The sequence below is a fragment of the Trifolium pratense genome, linkage group LG1 (genome assembly GCF_020283565.1).
Source record: "Trifolium pratense cultivar HEN17-A07 linkage group LG1, ARS_RC_1.1, whole genome shotgun sequence".
Classification (NCBI taxonomy): Eukaryota; Viridiplantae; Streptophyta; class Magnoliopsida; order Fabales; family Fabaceae; genus Trifolium; species Trifolium pratense.
This window is the reverse complement of record NC_060059.1, coordinates 19,793,274-19,812,902: the sequence shown is the minus strand read 5'-3', so window position 1 is coordinate 19,812,902 and position 19,629 is coordinate 19,793,274. Positions and strand designations below refer to the sequence as shown.

General features: G+C 33.0%; 2 protein-coding genes across 10 annotated transcripts; both read right to left on the bottom strand.

The window, feature by feature from the left end:
- Window positions 1–9,560: 9,560 nt before the first annotated feature.
- LOC123883973 (signal recognition particle subunit SRP72-like) lies at window positions 9,561–14,252 on the bottom strand. Of its 9 annotated transcripts, XM_045932945.1 has the most exons (9): window positions 13,992–14,208; window positions 13,634–13,826; window positions 13,436–13,509; window positions 13,167–13,348; window positions 12,948–13,084; window positions 11,795–12,147; window positions 11,201–11,297; window positions 10,810–11,091; window positions 9,561–10,696 (listed from the first exon to the last, which is right to left on the bottom strand). In XM_045932945.1, the coding sequence occupies exons 4-9, from the start codon at window positions 13,294–13,296 to the stop codon at window positions 9,713–9,715; spliced, it is 1,983 nt and encodes a 660-aa protein (XP_045788901.1). In that variant the 5' UTR covers window positions 13,297–13,348; window positions 13,436–13,509; window positions 13,634–13,826; window positions 13,992–14,208; the 3' UTR covers window positions 9,561–9,712. The 9 variants fall into 9 exon arrangements, with proteins under 9 accessions (XP_045788901.1, XP_045788904.1, XP_045788910.1 ...); XM_045932948.1 differs by lacking the exons at window positions 13,436–13,509; window positions 13,634–13,826 and adding an exon at window positions 13,525–13,633 and having other exon boundaries at window positions 13,992–14,252; XM_045932954.1 differs by lacking the exon at window positions 13,436–13,509 and having other exon boundaries at window positions 13,525–13,826; window positions 13,992–14,243.
- A 1,681-nt stretch (window positions 14,253–15,933) lies between these two features.
- Window positions 15,934–18,605, bottom strand: LOC123897328 (sucrose-binding protein-like). Its single transcript, XM_045947927.1, has 4 exons — window positions 17,814–18,605; window positions 17,429–17,613; window positions 16,604–17,228; window positions 15,934–16,113 (listed from the first exon to the last, which is right to left on the bottom strand). The coding sequence occupies exons 1-4, from the start codon at window positions 18,253–18,255 to the stop codon at window positions 15,953–15,955; spliced, it is 1,413 nt and encodes a 470-aa protein (XP_045803883.1). The 5' UTR covers window positions 18,256–18,605; the 3' UTR covers window positions 15,934–15,952.
- Between the last annotated feature and the right edge of the window lie 1,024 nt (window positions 18,606–19,629).

Sequence of the window (19,629 nt, the reverse complement as noted above, 5' to 3'; positions counted from 1 at the left end):
GTTTTGTCATTTCATCTGTCAATAAAAAAAAAATTTTACAAAAATTATAGTATTTTAATGAAAATCACTTATATTTGTAAATTTTGTACATATTCTTTTCAAAAAAATTATTTCAGGTAACGGATTTGCATATCACGCAAATGTCAAAAATTAGAGACAAAATGTGCATCCACGAAATGTTAAGTAGTTTTTCTTGCCTTCTAGCTACCAAAACAATTTTACCTGTATATCTTATCATAAAATTCATAGCAAAAAATTATAATTGTTCTATTAGTAACACAAACACTATATATCTAGCTATATTCTTTGCTCAATTAATTTAACTAATTAAGAAATTAAGGAATTACTACAAAACACTGATTTGGTACGTTCTACACAAACAAACACAAACACTATCTAGATCAAACGTTTGACTTCTCTAATACAATAAAGTAATTAAGTGGTTGTCATTGTCAAATCTTCTCAGTTTGTTTGTCACTGTCAAATCTGAGCATCACGAGTCGCCAAACAGACCAACAAACAGTTTAACACACCTTAACAAAACAAAGAAAAAAATATACACAAAATGCTAACGAGTGCTCTCTCTTGCAAAACTTTTTAAATTTCATTTTAAATAAATTATTTATTCAAAAATTAAATATTTTAATTTTTAATATATTAACTTTACACATTTTTATAAAAATTTCATAAAAACCTATTGTACTATTTAAAATATTTAAAGACTATCCCGAAAATATTCTTTAACAAAGCCCAAAATATAAATATATAAAGCGTTTACTAATTAACCTTCAATTAATTTTTCTGTAAATCAAACCTTTTATTAATTTTGAAACATTTTCACTATAATTCAACATGGAACAACTCTTATATGAACAGTGCACACAACTCCTATTCATAGAATTTGAATTGTCTTTTGTAATTCCTTCGACCGTCTAAAAGCTATTAGACAATTCTGATTGATCAGAATAATTTTGAACACTGTTTTAATCTCAGACATTTATTTTTTATCAAACGATTGATAATAATTACCGTGTTAACGCGGTAAATATGTAATACTTTCCCCAACTCAAATATATTTGGGCGCATGTGTTGTTTTGTTTGTTAGTCATTACAAAACACAAGCGGCTTTCTTTTAAGGACTATGGTTGAAAGGATTTTAACTTGGATTTAACTTGTAAATTGAGGATTACTGATGACGTATCGTCACACTCTCATAATCCATGCTTATTTGAGGAACATTAGACTTATTTTAGAGTTTTTAAGCAATAAATCAAGAGAAAATCGACTCGGAAACAAGATTACTTGATACACAAGAAAGCAGGAAAATAAGCAGGAAAAATCTCATTTGAACTACACTAGGGGCGTAGCCCATCACGCGCCGCGTGATGAGGGTCTCAGAGAGCCCAAGTTTTCACTCTGATCACGCGCGGCGTGAAGCTTTGATCAAGAAAGGATTGCTCTCTGACTAGTGCCACGCGCGGCGTAGCATTGATCACGCACGGCGTAGGATGAAGATCAGCAACCACGTGCGGCGTGATGGATCTGACGCGCGGCGTGGTTGCAATTCCTATATAAGAAAACTTGATTTTCTGCACCTGGGTTCGAAATTTTCTGCACTGGTTCATATTTTCTGAGATTTTGAGCAAGAACGAAGGCCTGGTCCTAGAACGAAGGGTACAGCTGCAACATCTTCAACACAATGGAGTCAAGAACCATGAAGTTGAAGATAGAGGCTGATCGGAGCACGACGAGGAGCTAAATTCTTCATCGAGGTAGGAGCTAAATTCACAGGTTTTGTGGTTATCGATGTCAAGTCGTCGGTGAAGCTCTGCTCTGATTGTGACACGGGAAAAGGTTTTATATTGTATATAAAGTCTATTGTCTAGGTTGTTTTGTATAATCAATAAATACATTATTTGATTCAAAGATTTGTATAAACACTGTTTTTACTAATTAATTACATTAATATTATTTTGATTGAAGAGTGTAATGCTCGAACCATGACTTTTATAATAACAAACTTTGATTTTCCGCCGCGTATTTTGAAAAAGATTTTACTAAAGGTAGAAATATATAAATAATGGGTTTGGGTCTTACAGTGAAGCACATATTAGTATATATATGTACATAACCACCTACACCTACTTATTATTTCCATTTCATTTTATTATTTTTTCTCTTTATTCAATTTTTTTATGTCACCTTTACGTAATAGTTCCTCGTAAATTATTAATTTTATAGAAATATAATTTGATGCAAGTGTAAATAATTTTTACATCAAAACTAAATATCAATTAAGCTCTAGATTGATTCATGTAAAAAAAATATTGAATAAAATTAATAAATTAGAAACTTAATTATTTTTTTTAAGTTTTAGGTAAATATACCCCTTTTTGTTAAGCTTACACATTTAAATATATTTTTATAGTAATTTATCTATTAGATGATAATATTTTTATGTTTATATTGATGTTTTTTTACAAAAATGACATAAATTTGATTATAAAGGGCAGTCTGAAGCCCAATGGTTTAGCCCGATTATCATATAGACTACATGAGTTTGGTCCAAAAAGGCCTAATTGCATTTTGGCTATGTTTTTTTAGGCTCATCCACGATTGTGGGCTAATAAGCCGACCCATCAGCCCGACCTATTTTTGATAGCTCTAGTAGGAACATTACATTATATATACATGATTCGAAGTTTGAATTATGAACATTTAACTTATTCTTCTTAAAGGTGAAATTTCTAGCCTACTATAATACTACTTGACAAAAAAAGTTAGTTTTGTAAAAGAAAAATGCTAACATGTGCTCAGTGACATGTAAAGAAGAATATTTTTATATTTATATGTCTTAATATGTGACTTAAAAGAACACGTTAACATAATCCGTAGCAAAATTGTTTATCTTTCTACAATACCATTATATTTTTAATCTGTGTGATTAAATAACACTCATTTTAAAAGAGAATGTGTAAGAAAATAGAAGGAGTAATAAAAAATACACCTTGAGATAACTTATGTTTGCAATTTTGATACAATTTATTTATAACACAACCCTTCACACATTTAGGACCAAAATTACTATTTAGCCCTTATTAATGTGGTTGAAGTTGTGTCGTTGTCGTGTGTATAACAAGAGTTCAGAGACAAAAACAAAAAAGATTTTGCTTGCTCCATATAATAGTATTAATAAGTTTAAAATGACTTAATTTCAGCATCTGGAAATAGAAAGAACAAGCCTGCAAGCACGGAGGAAAATAAGCAGAGAAGACTCTATTTGCATTGCATGCACGTGGATGCACCAAATACTCATCGATGTGGCAAAGGTTAGCAGTAATCCTACGCCAACCATGATATCACTACACTCGCTCACTATACATATACATGTATTACATGATATTTTGTACATTTTACTTTACTTATATAGGTACTATACTACTCTACAATTTAATTCACCCGAGTCAGGTCCTGCACTCTCTGCACTGCGTACCATTCTACTACGTGTGTAGTAAATTATTGGAAGAAGTGGTGAAGTAGTAGTAATTAAGAGGAGTACTATTATAAACTTTAAATTGTCATTGCCCTATTGAGTTGAGTGTACTTTGTCAAATTATATTAATTGTGAATAGTTTTTAAAATACAGTATGATTCATTTAATTAACTTGTTACTAGTAGTAATTTAATTTATTATTCTGGCAACTGACACCTTGTTTAACAAGCAAAAACAAGCAGAGATTTCAGATATAACATGAGTGTTGGTGCTCTAATTGTGACATCACAGTTACATTATTATAGTACATGATCAATAATTAAGACCGATAGTACATTAATTGTATGCACGTGCTCTCTCACACTTCATTATCTCATCATCAACTCCAGTGGTGAGTGCGCCTATTGTAATTTTGTCATTCTACTCATTCATAAAGATGACGCGCATAAGTTACGAAGCATAAATACTCCTTAAATTAGACGTATTTCAGTGTTGAATATACCTTGGTGTCTAAAATCGACACAATACCAATATTTATGATCATGATAAATTGTTATTTTCTCAAATTACGTATATTCAAATGTTGGCAGGTCAATATCTGTATCGTGTTGGGTTTCTGAGTTTCATAGCATATATAACTAATAATTATGTACGTGGTTTTTGGATTTTGCTGTTTTGATGATATCAACAAGGTGGCACACACATTTACTGAGTTGTAGGGTAGTGAACATGATGATCATTTCCATTTCAAAATTGCTTCGACCCGTGTACTTTGTGACTGGGTATATATATATATATATATATATATATATTTTATTTTCCTTTAAAGGAATGGTAAATGTATAATTTGTTTTGTTTTTGTTGAGGGAATGTAATTAGTATCTTAATTAGTATATGAGTGGAATAATGGTCAGATGAGATAAGCTTTTGATATCTTAATTCCAAAGGCAAATGAACTTTTATCATACACATAGCTCGCGCTTTCTCCAATTCTCAAGCGTGAGTGTCAATTTGTCAGGAATCAAAATTCTCTCAAACTTTGAACCTTTATACAGAATAATACTCCTAATCCTAATTATGCATCTCAAACTTGTCAATTTTTTGCTTAAATGGAACTGCATTCTTTAGTTTAATGCACATCGTGCGAGAGAGAGTAGCACTTACAATTATTATCGTGAATCCAACCAACTAACTCAAAATTTATTTGAAATTCAATTTGATACGAGTCTATGAATTTTTTGACCGACCCATTGGAGAGACAGTCTATGAATTTTCACTTGTACAAGTGGGTGGAATGAAAACTTGCATGTGTTGTGGATTGACTACCGAGGATTTTACTATAGGAAAGACAGTCCTCAAAGCTATCTCAAGCAAGTATTTGACATTTTTGCCTACGTAGCATTAGAGAGCATGAATCTTCTAAAAAGAGTTTGAAGAGTCATGCATATCAATGTTGTGTCTCATATATCTCTACATGTAGTATTTAAGAAAATTGATTTTGTCATCTAACAATAATTATCTTACATCTTACATGTATGAAATTGAACTCAAATTAAAAATTGAGTTTATTAAATACGTACTCATGAAATACAATTATGTCTAATTTGACATGTTTAATTCATAAATCCACTCAAATAATGAAGTCAATCATGGTGCGTCATTTTTTTTCCTAGTTTTTTCTGTATATTTTCCTAGTTTTTTCTGCATAGTAGTATATATTTACATTTGATTACTAATAATTATGATATATATACTACTACGACACTGTTAAAACAATGATAGAATCATGAACAAAGAAGCCATACGTTTGGCACAATCATATCATAATATAGGACCATTCATCAGAGCTCAGCCCACTATCATATGGTTATAAAGTATCGAGTCCAGAAAAGTCCAAATGTTCAAAATTGGTGCTGTGACAGAGCCCTTTCCTTATTCAGCTGTGTAATTAGAACACACCAAAAAAAAAAAAGAACACACCATTTGATACAAAAGGGTCCCCTCAAATTAAAAATTCTAGTTAATGTTGTGTGAAAAAAATATTTGAGTTATTTTACAAAATTATCTCATACCGCGTAGTATATATGAAGTCCATTGTGAATCCTCTGTTATATATATAACTATTTCTAATTATTACTCCCTCCGTCCCAAAATGAGTGGGCCATTTTGACTATATACACTATTAACATATCTTACTTTGACTCTATTTTTCTACTAGTAAATAAAAACAAATATTATAACATATAAGATGTTGTTGATTCATCTCGATGAGTATTTTCGAAATATCATATTTTTATAATTTTTACTATTATACAATTAAAAATATTAATCGTCAAAGTTATGCATTGACATGCATGACGCAGTCAACTGACTCACTCATTGTGAGATAGAGGGGTAGAAGTTAAAGTCACTCAACAAAATGAATATATTGGTGCGTTTCAAGTGTGAGTGGTTAAGTTCCACGTCAACTATGAATGAGAAGAATGTTGAGTTTATAAGTGAGATACCCATTAACATAATGCCTTAAAAACGTTTTGGGTGGAAATTAGGATTGGGAATAGGCCAGGCGGCCTACAGGGGCCTTCGGCCTGGCCTGTATAAGCCTGGCCTGGCCTGGCCTGATTATTAAAAATGTCAGGCTTAGGCTTTGAAAACGGCCTGTTTACATAAATAGGCCAGGCTTAGGCTTCTAAAAAGGCCTACAAAGCCTGATAGGCCGGCCTGTTTATAATAATTATTATTTATATAATATTATTATTTATATCTTATAAAAAAAATATTATTTATAATTATTATTATTTTTCGTAATCGTATTTGTTATTTTATTAGTGTTTAATTATTGTGTTAATCATATTATTAGCTTTTTCTTAATGTTGTAGAAATTATAAAAATTTAAATGTGAACTTTTTAAGGCCTGTTTAGCCTATTTAAAAAAACTATATAGAGGAGCTTTAATGTAACACAGGCTTTTAAACAGGCTACAAGGCCAGGCCAGGCTTTTAAAAGGCTCAGGCCAGGCCAAAAAAATTAACATTTGATAGGCCGCAGGCCAGGCTCAGGCCTGAAAAAAAATCGTAGGCTAGGCTCAGGCCTGTCAAGGCCTGGCCTGGCCTGGCCTGTTCCCAACCCTAGTGGAAATGTGGTGTCTCCCTCTCTTATGGTCATGAAACATTGATCCTATTGTTTCTCTCAGACTCCCCAACGTATATTTTGTCAAAAGTTTAACCAAATACATGGTACATTAATTTGTGTTGACTCACTTTTACATATAATTAGAAATAGACAAGTACAATGCACTTAAGTGGTTAATGAACTTCATCTAAGATGATTTGTTCGGGAGAATTCGAATTTGATTTTTAATAGCAAATTTATTTTAATCAGATTTTATTTATCTTGTGACCGAACTTTGGGTTACCGATCCCCTTTTAATGAGATCCAAATGGTTAATAAAAAAGAAAAAAGAAATAGAAAAGTACTCCAAGCTCACACAAATGATATAGGACCTTCCATCAGAGCCATACAAATCACTTTTGATTAACTTTAACGGTAAAGAGTCTACACGATGAACGGCTGAGATCATCTACATAAAAAATGTCACCATAGGAGTATCTTGGTTCCATCGTCCCATAGGCATGTCAATTTGGAAATGATTAAGTGGTCCACTTAAAAAAAAAAAGACTAAACTCCGAACGAAGCGTATCTACCCTCCCCCTCGCATGCATTACGGTCGCATAACCAATAACAGTGCATAGGAGTATGTAATTTTGTAAACAACATTTATACCATGAAAAGCTTACAATGTATCAGTCCAAAGCATGCCTTTCTCTGTTTCTTTTTCAATAAAAAAATATTGTTGTTCAATTTCACTAATTACGTGGACGTCTCAAAATATAAACAAGAAAATATGAGTAAAAAAAATTTTATATTTGGTTAAAAATTTAAACGAAATACATTCACTTTTTTGACAAACTTTTACTTATATTTTAGGACGGACGGAATATACAAGTAGTTAAGTATTTTAGGATCATACTAATACCAACTAGTAGTAGTACTTTTGTATTAATTGAAAAATTAAAAGAAATAAATACATACAGGATTAGTTTGGTTGGGAAAAAAGAAAGTAGAAAGAAAGACAAATACGAAAATAGAAAAATGAACTTAAACTAATGATTTGTTTGGTTTGACAGAAACAAGGAGGACAAAAAATTATGGAAAATAATGAATGAATTTGGACTAAAATTGATCCAAATTCATTTATTGATTTCCGTAATTTTCTTTTCTCATTCGTTTTTTTCCTTCAAACAAAACACACCATAAATCTTAATCCAAATTTATTTCTCTATTTTTATATTTTTTTTTAAGAAGTCTCACATCGGTTGCGAGATGATCTGAATATGTATTTATAAAGTGAAACAATCTTCACCTTACAAGCCGGTTGAGTTGGACCTAATACTCAATTCTAAGATGGTATTAGAGTATCATCCACGATCCGCTGAGCCGTCTACTATCAAGTTCTAATCGTTTATAAAGTGGAGATAATCATTACCTTACACGTCAATTTTATAGGATTGACTTAAACCCAATAGTGAATTCTAAGATTCTCTTCCTATAATTCCCAATTTTTTTTCATTCTTACCAAGGGGACCTACGGTTATCATTTTCCAATATGTTACTCTATCGAAGAATCCAATCCTCATAACAAAATAGTGGTAGTGGCTATATATTACGTCACGTGGTAAAAATGATAGTGTAACACATTGGAGATCATAGATTCACGCAGAAACAAACAGTGACAGCGTCAGCAAAGGTTAGCATGGGAATGGGGATGTTCTGCTTCCCAACCTGACCTGACGTTATTCAACGTCCATTGTCCAACCAATTTTTCTGGGAAGTGATTGCAGTTATTTACTCACTTTTGGATTTTTCTTCCACTAAAGTGTTTTTTTTATAAGCAAAATGTTAAAGAGTGTTACTATGATATGATACTTGCAAAAGAAATTTGAAACCTGCAAAGTTAATTAATATTTGATTTTATGGTGATAAAAATTAATTTTAAATATAGTTTATGTGATTGCTTTAAGATGTGTAATATTGTAACTTTTTCATGAGTTTTGGAATTTGGGAATTATTTGACCCAAGTTTTCAAATTTTTTTTTTTTCAAGGAGTTTAATGAATAAAATTTTGCAAATTCACTTTTAAGATTAATAAGTGAAGAATCTCATATCCTTATCCCCTATATATATTACAATGTGTATACCAATTAAACTATGTTCACGGAAGTTTTTTGAATGTTAAATTAATCCTTATCCCCTTGATAATTTAGGCTTATTTGCTCAACAACCAATGAGAACAAGTCACATAAGTAGATTTGCATATGGTATTTACAAGTAACTTGTAACCGACTTTTATTTCACATGCATATAACTTGTTCTTATTGGTTGATAGCTAAATACTCCCAAATTATTGAGGTTTATATTTATTAGCTCACAGTTAAAATGTTACTCAAAAAGACAGAAAATGCAACTCAAAGGATAGCATGTGACAAAATTAGTGCGTATGTAGTAACCCCTTAACATAGCAAATTGATGGGTGTGAAAAGAAAATGAAGATTTGTACCCCTTTTCAATAAGGCACGCCCTGGTTCCAAATTATGGGCTTTTTACCGAGTACTTTTGTGTTAGAGTTTTTCTTCTCACACCCCCCATGTGACTCGCGCCGCCTAATATTCTTTATTTACGGATTTAAAAACCATTTAAAAACCGTTTAATGGTGTTTATATAAAGCAGCCAACAACAACCAAATATAATGAGAACTATGTTACATGCTACGTAAAGATTCAAGCTTAACCTTGAAGAATGCCAATGAGAATTTTCTCTTTCCTTCTCAAGTATGTTAAGCATCCATTTACAGGAGTCAATTTCCATTGGAGGTTCATAAACATCGCATGATAAGGGAATGTTGTATTAGTAAAAAACAAAAGACAAGTAAACAAAAACGAGATCACTGAGGGGAAGTGAGTTAATATGCACACACTTCACTTCATGCATCAAACTCGCACAGTTACAGTTGCATCCAATAGACAAATATACTCATTTGCTTGAAACAAAATTGACTGTTACGTAGTGTATACGAACTATCAGTTTAGTCATTGAAAGCAGCAATAACAAAATGTCAGTAATACAAAATGTTTATCAGAAATCACAAATCCTAGATACTTCCTATTTCCTAGACTTCTTTCTTGACTTGGATGAAGGCTTGGCTTGCTCAGAAACTGCACCTTTGGAGGTAGTTGCCTGGTTTGACTTTGGATTTGATTGATTAGACGAAGCACCAGCGTCGTGCTTGTCTCTAACTACAGCACCCTGTGAGCCTCTAACTTGAGCAGCTCTTTTGTCCTTCCTCTTTGGCCTAAAAGTTGATCTCTCTCTCTTGGGAAGCCACCTTTCGGGATCTGGTGGAGGACCTGGGTTTGTTGGGTTAAACCCTTTAGGATACCTTGGCTTTCTCTTTCTCTTTTTCTTAGTTTTTGTTTTATTCTTTCCTTCCTCGTTCGTTTCAGCGACACCCACATGTGGAGGACCCTCAACTCGTTTAACTCCAGAAGTACGCTCCAAGCTGTCTACATCAATTCCCTTCAATCCAGGTAAGGTCTTTAGTTGCTTTTCGTATAGCTCTGCCTTTACAACATCAAGACGCGCAACTGTTGTTATCAGCCCAACTAGTGCTTCTATGCTTCCCTGACTTTTAACCAGCTCCTCGTAAAGTTTAGCGGCATCCTCTTCCCTTCCATGCCTTAGCTTGAATGAGGCAGCCTCTTGCGTTATAATATTAAGCTTATTGTCCTCGGTCATAGCATTAGACCACCATTTGGTGGCTGAATCAAGCACAACAGCTGCACCTTCAACGTCATTGGCTCGCTCTTTTAAAGAGACAAGGGTGGCAACAGTAGCTGGCATGTGTTGAATATCAGGTATCTTAGTGAGAGAATCGGCTGCAATATGTGGGTGACCAGCCGCAGCAGCAACCTGAGCCCTGGCTAAATAAAGAACCTGCGACTTCTCAGGGAACTTTCCAGCAGACTGTGCCAGTATTTCCTCAGCCCTTCCAGCTTTGTTCTCTCTAACCAAGAGGGCAGCCTGCAGCAATACTGGAACAACACTTTCAGGAAACATGTCAGGCAATGCAGAAACAAGTTCTCGAGCCTACAAATTGCAAGGTAACAATATCATTAGCAGCATGTTCCACAGCCAAGTTCTAAAAACAAATAATAATGATATATAATTGATAATTTAAGGACAAGACACGGATAAAACACCTGGTCAATCTTGTTAGCATGAAGAAGCAACAGAACTCTATTTGCATATATTGCTTCCCTTTCTTTTGCTGAAAGTTTCAAGTCCAATCCATGAGCTAGGCGAAAGCTTTGTATCTCTTTTTCTTTTAGCCGATCAAGTTTCTTCAGGCTATCAGAAACATCTTTTGGACCTCTCAGTGAAACAAGATTATTGACTGCCACTGCAATGGATGATTCATCAGCCATATCTCGTTTAATCATGTCCAAGTAAGCTTCAATAGCATCTTGTTTACGCCCAAGAAGCTGTCAATCAACAATTGATTAAAATTACTGACTCTTAAAATAAGTAATTTTTGCTTTAAAGATAGCCAGATTGTACAGCAATAATTTTTTGAGAAGTTAGAACTTCTACCTGTTGGACATAGCCCAATTGTACAGCAATAGGAGACAACTCATTTTCTATATCTTCATCAGGCCAGTTATCTTCCATCAGGCTCTCTTGACCAATTCTGATAAAAAAAATATGAATAATAACTTAATAAGTATGTCATTCATGGATAACTTAACTTCCCAGGTAATAAGTTTATGAGTTAATAGGTTAAATCATTGAAGTCATGACAACTAACTGATAAGCATAATTTGATTATAGCAATTAACTTTGTCCATGTTTTACAATAAGAAACTTTTACTCAGACCAATGAACCTTGACTTGCCAACAAATGAAGCACCTATTACTAATGGGTAAGTATAAAAATGATTTTTCATCATGACTCAAAAGTACAAAATAAATTATAAACAAAACTCTAAAAATAACAAACACATAACCATGAAGTGCGGTAGATATCACATCTAGCCACTGCTAAGATAGATATATGGTAGTACACTCTACACATCACAAATAATAAAATTGAATATTGTTAGACTATAATGTTACATGTTACGCATGAAAATATTTAAAGTAAATTTGGTCAATTTCATGATTCCCACAATCAAAATATCACATCACCTTCGGCCAGACAACAAGAGTTGTTCAGCATCTGTGTACTTATTCCTTTGAATTAAAGAACAAGCAGTATTGTATGCCAATTCAAAATTGCTTGTTGCTTTAACCCGAAATGAATCCAGCCATCCTTGAACTTCGGATGATCTCCCTGCCATAACTAAGGCAGCAACATAATTTATTTCCAACATATCAATCTTGGACTTTTGAAGCTTCTGGTAGATATTCAAGCATGCATCCATTTTTCCAAGACGATACAATATTTGAGATTCCAAAAGCATTGTTTCATCATTTGTCTCATGTTTTTGCAAAGAGTCCAAAGCTTCATCCAAATTGTTTTGTTTGTATAAGCAGTATGCCTATTTAGACACAACACAATAAAAAAGAATTCATGGTAAGCATTTTCACACTTGCACCATAAACTCAAACAAAGTTTTCCATGAAATGTGTGCAATGTTCCAGTACATATATGTATATACACAAGATTTAATTCGGATTGGGTTTGAGTGCAGCCATGCAGTCGCAAGTTCGTAGCCGTCTGACCAAGATTAGACAGTCCAGATTTCAAACTACAAATTTATATTAAACAAAAAATAAAAGGTGAATTCTTCGGTACACATTTAAATACTGTCTTAATATCTCAACTGTTCAAGGTGCTGCACGTGACTGCACCTTATCCATTTCCATTTAATCCATGCATAATGTCAGTGTAAAGATCTTTTGCACGGTCAATCAATTGTAATCATTAAAAAACCCGACTTTTATCATAACTACTTCTAAAGTCACACATATGATTGACCCGTAATTTGTTGACATTGTAAGATATTTTATACGAACAATGTATCGAAATTTAACTCGTACATAATTGGCTCATGTACATGGACCAAATACCTACTACTAGAAGAATACACTAACATTTGTCCTCATGCTTTCGCTTCATAATTCAATCCCTAATAATAAAATCTACAATCTCATAGCTATAAGTATAACACTATCCTGAGTTCAACATAGTTCTGAATCTCGTCAAATAACCCTATCGGAGTTCTGAATTTCGCCAAATAAACCTATCCATAATTCAATCTAGTTCTGAATTTCGCAAGAAAAAAAGAAATCTACAATCTCAGAGCAATAACCGTACCCTCAAATTCGATTAACGTACCTTAAGCAAATGAAAATCTTCAGGAGGAGTCCGAGAAGATTGAATAGCAGAGATAGCATCATCAAATCGATCATCTTTGATTAGTGCGACGATCTTGCATCGGAGAGCGTCTTCATCGCCAGGTGCAATTGTGAGAACTGCGATGAGATAAAGGAAACTGTTAACATGATAAAATATAATTGATTAATTGAAATTAAAGGAGTTTGAAAATTGACAGACTCTGATCTGTGAGTTTGACGGCATTGGTGAATGAAGAAGCTTGAATGTGCTTGTTGAGTGTGGTGAAGAGATCTTCGAGTGGAGGTGGAGCTGGAGGCTGTGACGGTGTCGGTTTCGGCTTTGGAGCCATTAGGTCCAGTTGTAGCAAGCTCGAAATGAATGAAGAAAGGTAATATTATATGCTGTAAAAGAAAGGATAATTTACAAGTTATTTCAACACCCAGGTCTGTTTGTAAAAAAATAAATAAAACAAGTCCAGGTCTTTGTACCCAACCAAAAGAAAACCTAGATCTCTATCATTGTTGTTAAACAAATTGAGTAGCACCTGTCACCGATTCAGCGTCTATAACAAACATACCACAAACAAATTCTCAGCAGAAATCCTTCACTCCTTGTTCTCTTTCTTCTTATTCTTGAACAACAACAATAGGTGGCAGACACTTATAAAGGGTAATAAGGGAAGATACCTTGGAAAACAACAAATGAAATTCAGAATCGATTCATGTAAATGCAAACGATCAACAGTAAAATGAAAGTGGCTGCCTCATCTCATCTCATCCATCAGCAAGAAGCCAGAAAATTGGTCTCTTAATTGGGTCAGTGATCTTATTCTACAAATTATCAACAGTAGTTTCTTGGCAACTGATTCTACAAATTCCTCTACACAATTAAACATAAATTTCAACAATAATGATGTGAAGTGATGTTTCAAAGACTGGTTATTTTATATGGTTGAAAACAGTGATTCCCTAACAATTATTTATGATAGCCATATGGAATGCTAGAAACTGTAAAGTTTTTGAGGAAAGAAAGAAATGTATGTACCTGTTCACAACTACAACCTTGGCAAAAATTCGAGAAAGGAAAAGCTAGCTTCAGAGCAGCAAATGGGTTAAGCTACAACCTTGGGGATTGAATGCAAATTGCAACACCACTTTGACGAAGGAGGGTGTGTGGGGGTTAGGCGCTGTGATTCGCGATGACTCCGGCACGGCGGCGAACTGGCGTGAGAAGGGACACGCTGATGAACGGAGGGAGTATATATATACTCTTTAAACTGTTGATATAATAAAATCTATAATCTATAAACAAGAATATAAATAAATTAAAGAAAAATGGATAAATCAATTTGTAAAATTTTAATTAATAAAGTGTAATTTCCAAAAATATAAACCTAACATTACGACCGTGAGTTAGAAAATTTAGTAGGAATTGGAATTGAACGTGTTCAGTTATTGTTAGAAATAATATAAAACCATTGATATGGCTCTATCCTAACACCTTAAGGTTTTGGGATAATCAGTTATTTGACATGGTATCAGAGCCTCTATGACTAAATGGTCTAGAGTTCGATCCCCGCTCCCCTCACTTTCTAATTAAAAAGTGGAATTTAAGCATATGGTAGGTGGGCCTATGCATTATCCACGCTTCAAACCCAAGTGGGCTCTTGCGTGAGGGGGCGTGTTAGAAATAATATAAAACCATTGATATGGCTCTATCCTAACACCTTAAGATTTTGGGATAATCGGTTATTTGACAGTTATAAATAGAGCATCAAACAATAGAGTTCTTTAACATTTAGCATTGCAATATGCTAAGAGAAACGTCATAACGGATTTGTAATTCATCGATCAACCCAACACATACATTCACAAACAGAGGTAGTTTTGATTCTCACCAACCTATTGTAAAATAAGCCAAAACAAGTTATATAGTTGCATTGAAGTTTCTGTTTAGATATTACTTCAAGTAAATAGAGCATGATGGCTTTAAATACACACATGACTGATTGTGTCTAAAGCTCAATTTGACTAAAAGTGATAACAGACTAGTATAATGAGTCACAACTTTGATTTATTGCAAAAATAATAATGTATTATACATCCTTGGAAGATCAATATGAAAATCAGGATAAAAACACACCACCTTAGTTTAAGTCATGCATGCATAAGAGCTATACCCTTCTTTTAATACTTGAGTTCTGATATTGTTTGTCAAAGACTCAACAATAGATTCAGTTTTCAGGACAATCTAATATTATGCTACACAATGAACTAAATGGAGGTAAATCGTGAAAATTTTCTTTCATCATGCCAATAGTTTTCACTCACTTTACTCTAGTAGTCAAACTAATCTACAAATATCAAATAGTCTCCTTTTTTGTATTCTACATATTTCTGCATGTATAATCAATTTCTATTAATCATTTCTTCTTGCCACACACTAGGTAATACCCTTAGACACATATAGTATCACAATAATTCTCCCAAATTCAAGGAACTAACCATATTAAAATATCATAGGATATCAATTCAATGATAACCATAACTTATCTTTTCAATAGCATATAGCAGTAACTATTAACTAAGACAAACCAAAAAGAAGGAATTCTACAACATTTTTTTTTATACTCACAAAAACAACTATAAAAATATCATTTGGCTCCAATCTCGGAACGGGATCATAGCTCGATAGGGAGGGTCCCTGGTCGGAGCCACCGCGCGGTATATGATAGTGGTGGCATCTTTTTTATGATAGACGGTGTTATTTGTTGGATTTTAAGAAAAGTAGTTGATCAAATTCACAACAAAAATAAACCGGAGAAGAAAACTCACATTAACTTAAATAACAACTTCTGATACAACACAAATAGTTTTGCTGCCATAACAGGCAGCAATTTGTGACACTTTTATTTCATTGACATTTACATGGATCCATCCCTCCATGTATATTATCTAATTTACATCATAACCACTGTGTTGTACTACTGCTCCACAAAACCCTCTTCAAACATCAGCATGACCACGATCCTCCTTGCTCTCATCCACATTATAAGAGAAAAAGAATTCCTCGTCTCTCTTAAACATCTCATCCACCTTCTCAGCAGCTAAGCCGAATGCTAGCTCCTTCGCTGTCTTGTCCAATGCAAGCACAATGTTCTTCTTCCCTGTTTACACAATCAATTTATAATTATGTTTTATACTAAATCATAATCAAACAATTAATCAAAAGTAGCCCCGAGCACAAGCCACAGGAATGGCCCATGCCTGACATTGTTCGAGCAATAATGGGAGATGGCACTCTTCAGCACCATGAGGCCTTAGTTATAGAACAAAAAAAATTACATACGACTTTATAAAAAATAAATAAAATAAAATATCTAAACATGGCTAAAGTCAAGGATTGAACTTGTATCTAGGAGAATTCGGGACCTTTAACTTTACTAATTGAAGGAAAGAAATAATTGAAACTTAATTGTCCTATTATTATTATATATTTATAATAAAATAAAAAATTTGAGGTCTTTTTTAGGCCAAAATTTTGAGACTTAAAACCCTTGGCTTGACCCTTGAAGGGGCCGTGGCAAGGACGAAAGCTGGTAGCCATCATGCAGACCTTATGTATAAAAAGAAGAGTGATGGAGATAATGTACGTACCTGCAAAAGCAAGCTTCTTGTTCCTTTGTGCATTAACCTCAAAGCAAACAATCTTGAGATTATTGTTCTTGGATGCAATGGTTACAAAAGGATGACCAGCTGGAACAACAAACACCATTCCAGGCCTTAACCTTGCATTCATCTTGTGGTATGCACTGCTACTCTTTCTATGTTTTGATGACATATAATGTGGGCATGCCATCTCAAAATATCCTTCACCATCAACTACAAATGCTATTTTGTTTGCATTTGTGTTGTAGTAAATAGTAGACATAGATCCCTTTGTGATGTTGGCAAAGCTAAGCATTACATTCAGTCCTTCAAGACCACTTTTTGATTCTGAAGGACCAATTTCAAACAGACTACCAAATTGGTTAGAGAAAGATGGTTTGTTGCTGAAAATATTGAATGGACCGTTAAATTGTCCACCAAAAGGCCAAATACTTTTCTTAGGAGCCATGCCATGTACATCTTCTTTTCGTATTTTGAAAATCCTTTCCTTCTTTTGTTCTTCCAAAACACTTTCTAACTTCCCTTTTGAAGTCTTGAATGCTGCTTGGAGCACTTTGGAGCTGAATGCTGTGAGGACAGATTCTGGATTTCTCCCTGCAGGCCCAAAAAATGCCTACACCAATAACACATATTACATAATTTATGTATCTGTACAATATACTACTCTGGTCTTAAATATAAGATCATATTCCATGTGAGTTTAGTGTACTCAATCATTATTTAATCTTTTAATATATTAGTGTTAAGAACTTGAGCATGTGAAATATTTATTAGTGTGACATTAATGATAAAAAAAATGTTAGAAGTTGTAACCTCAAAATTTAATGGAGCAGAACCAGGGGAAGATGGCATGTGCAAAGCTGCAATAAAAAGCTTCTCATTCTCATCTCTATTAACCAAGTATATAGGTGTCCCTGCAGGTACCCTTATAATGTCACCAGCTTCAAGGTTGAATCTCTCTGTATTATCTTGCTCCACCAACCCAATTATGCCTCTCCCTATAGTAATAATAATCCAACAAGTTAATAAAAATAATAGATTATAGCCAAAATTACTCCTATGGTCCCTTGAAGTTAGAAGGCCAAAATAACAAATTTGTAAAAATTAAATAAAACTAGTATAATATATCCACGTTACAGGAAATTAATCTATTATCCCTAATATTTATTTATATACTCAATATATAGTACATATATACCTTTCATGTTGAAGAAAATAACCTCAGAATCAAAGTGATGTGGAGAAACAAAAGCATGTGCTTTAGCTTCTAAAACAGCCAAACCATAATTCTCAACATTTCTTAGTAGCTTTGATTTTTGATCAAACATATTTAGAACCGAAATTCTACCATCCTCAGTATCCAATATAGTATCAAAATCCTTATATTCAAAAACATAAGGATTTTCAACTTCTTTTTCATCATCTTTATCTTCCTTATGTTTCTCTCGTTCTTGCTTCATTTCATGATATTCATCACACTCCTTCATACATATCCGTTTATCATGTTCATCATATTGACGTTGTTGGTGACATTGGTGTTTACATGTTTTGAGTTCTGGGTCTGTTTCTTCTCTGCATATGGCTATGTTTATGAGGAAGAAGAGGAAGATAAATATAGAAAGCTTGGTTTTAATTGCCATGGTGTTCAAATTTTTCTTACTCTGTTGTTTGTGTTACATGGAAGAATTTGAGTGTGTTATTTGCTTAGTTATTTATATATGAAAAATTGGAAGAAAAGGGTATATGGCAAAAACATGCAGGGTGACATGTGTTAATGTACGTGGCTTATGAGAAATTAATAACAATACACCAATTGCTACCATGTGGAAAATAAATTGATATATAAGCCAGCAATATATTCTACTAGAGTTTCTCGGTTTTTCTACACACCTATAGTTACTTGTGTTTGTCATATTTACCTATTCCTGTGTTTTGATATATATGAACTCAATCCTAAAATTCCTATCATGTAAAAGGTCCAATAGGAAATAAAAATTTGAGGGAAAATTTGAATTGAATAATTTATTTTTCTTACATTGACTAATGAAATTTAAATATATAGGACCTACGCTAGCTAAACACTTCATCACTATATTTAATATATTTAGATTCTCTACGTTCAAAAATCTTACGTACTTAACATAGTGGTTTTGGATAATTTGACTTAAAACAATCATAAAAATTTCTTGATAATTTTATTTACTATAAAACACGAACACTTATGATATCAAGCGTAAGCACAAACTTACGATATTAAGAGTATCATGGTATCTGACCGTGTCGGTGTTTAATATTTGTGTACAATACGTGGAACAATCAAGACAAGTGTCCCAAAATATATTGTTATTTTATTTACTTTGATACTTTTTTAATCTTTATCCAACACTTGTTTGATGTTTGAATGGCTCATATTAGACAACTCAGACAAGCAAGGGTTCTCACGTGGAGTTTTATTTGTAGTTTTATTTGACTCTTTTTTTTTTATCTTATCTTAGAGATTATTAAGTTTTGGTGAAATATGCTTCTGATACCTTTTTATTTTTCTGAACTTTTTCTTATATTTTTTTCGTTTTTATATTCATATATAACTAGTTTAAATACCCGTGTATTCGCACGGGTCTATTAATTTTTATTTGATATATAAGTTCGTCATTATATTAGAAAATTTATTTAGAATTAAATATTTAAAAAATTATTCTATAATATCGTTCAAATATAAGTGGAATTATTATATTTTTCTAGTAAATTTATTTATTCAATTTTTTATATTTCAGTGATAAATAATGGTTCCGTGTATATTTTTAATAAAAAATTATAAATTTTATTAGGAATATTTAGGATAATTTAGTACTCTAGTTTGATACTATTGAACTTTATTATTATTATTATTAGTGGTTGCAATGTTTTAAAAACCGGACCGGACATCGAACCGGTGAGGGTACTGGTTCACTGGTTCATTGGTCGAACCACTGGGTTACTGGTCGAACTGCATGACAAACCGGATTAAACCGAAT

Coding starts and splice junctions, on each gene's coding strand:
- LOC123883973 (XM_045932948.1), bottom strand. CDS start 13,296: ATGGCTCCAAAGCCGAAACCGACACCGTCACAGCCTCCAGCTCCACCT. Junction 12,148..12,947: donor AAGATTTTCATTTGCTTAAG/GTACGTTAATCG, acceptor GTGTCTAAATAG/GCATACTGCTTATACAAACA. Junction 11,298..11,794: donor CTCTTGTTGTCTGGCCGAAG/GTGATGTGATAT, acceptor TTTTTTTATCAG/AATTGGTCAAGAGAGCCTGA.
- LOC123897328 (XM_045947927.1), bottom strand. CDS start 18,255: ATGGCAATTAAAACCAAGCTTTCTATATTTATCTTCCTCTTCTTCCTC. Junction 17,614..17,813: donor TATTTTCTTCAACATGAAAG/GTATATATGTAC, acceptor TTATTACTATAG/GGAGAGGCATAATTGGGTTG. Junction 17,229..17,428: donor CTGCTCCATTAAATTTTGAG/GTTACAACTTCT, acceptor TTATTGGTGTAG/GCATTTTTTGGGCCTGCAGG.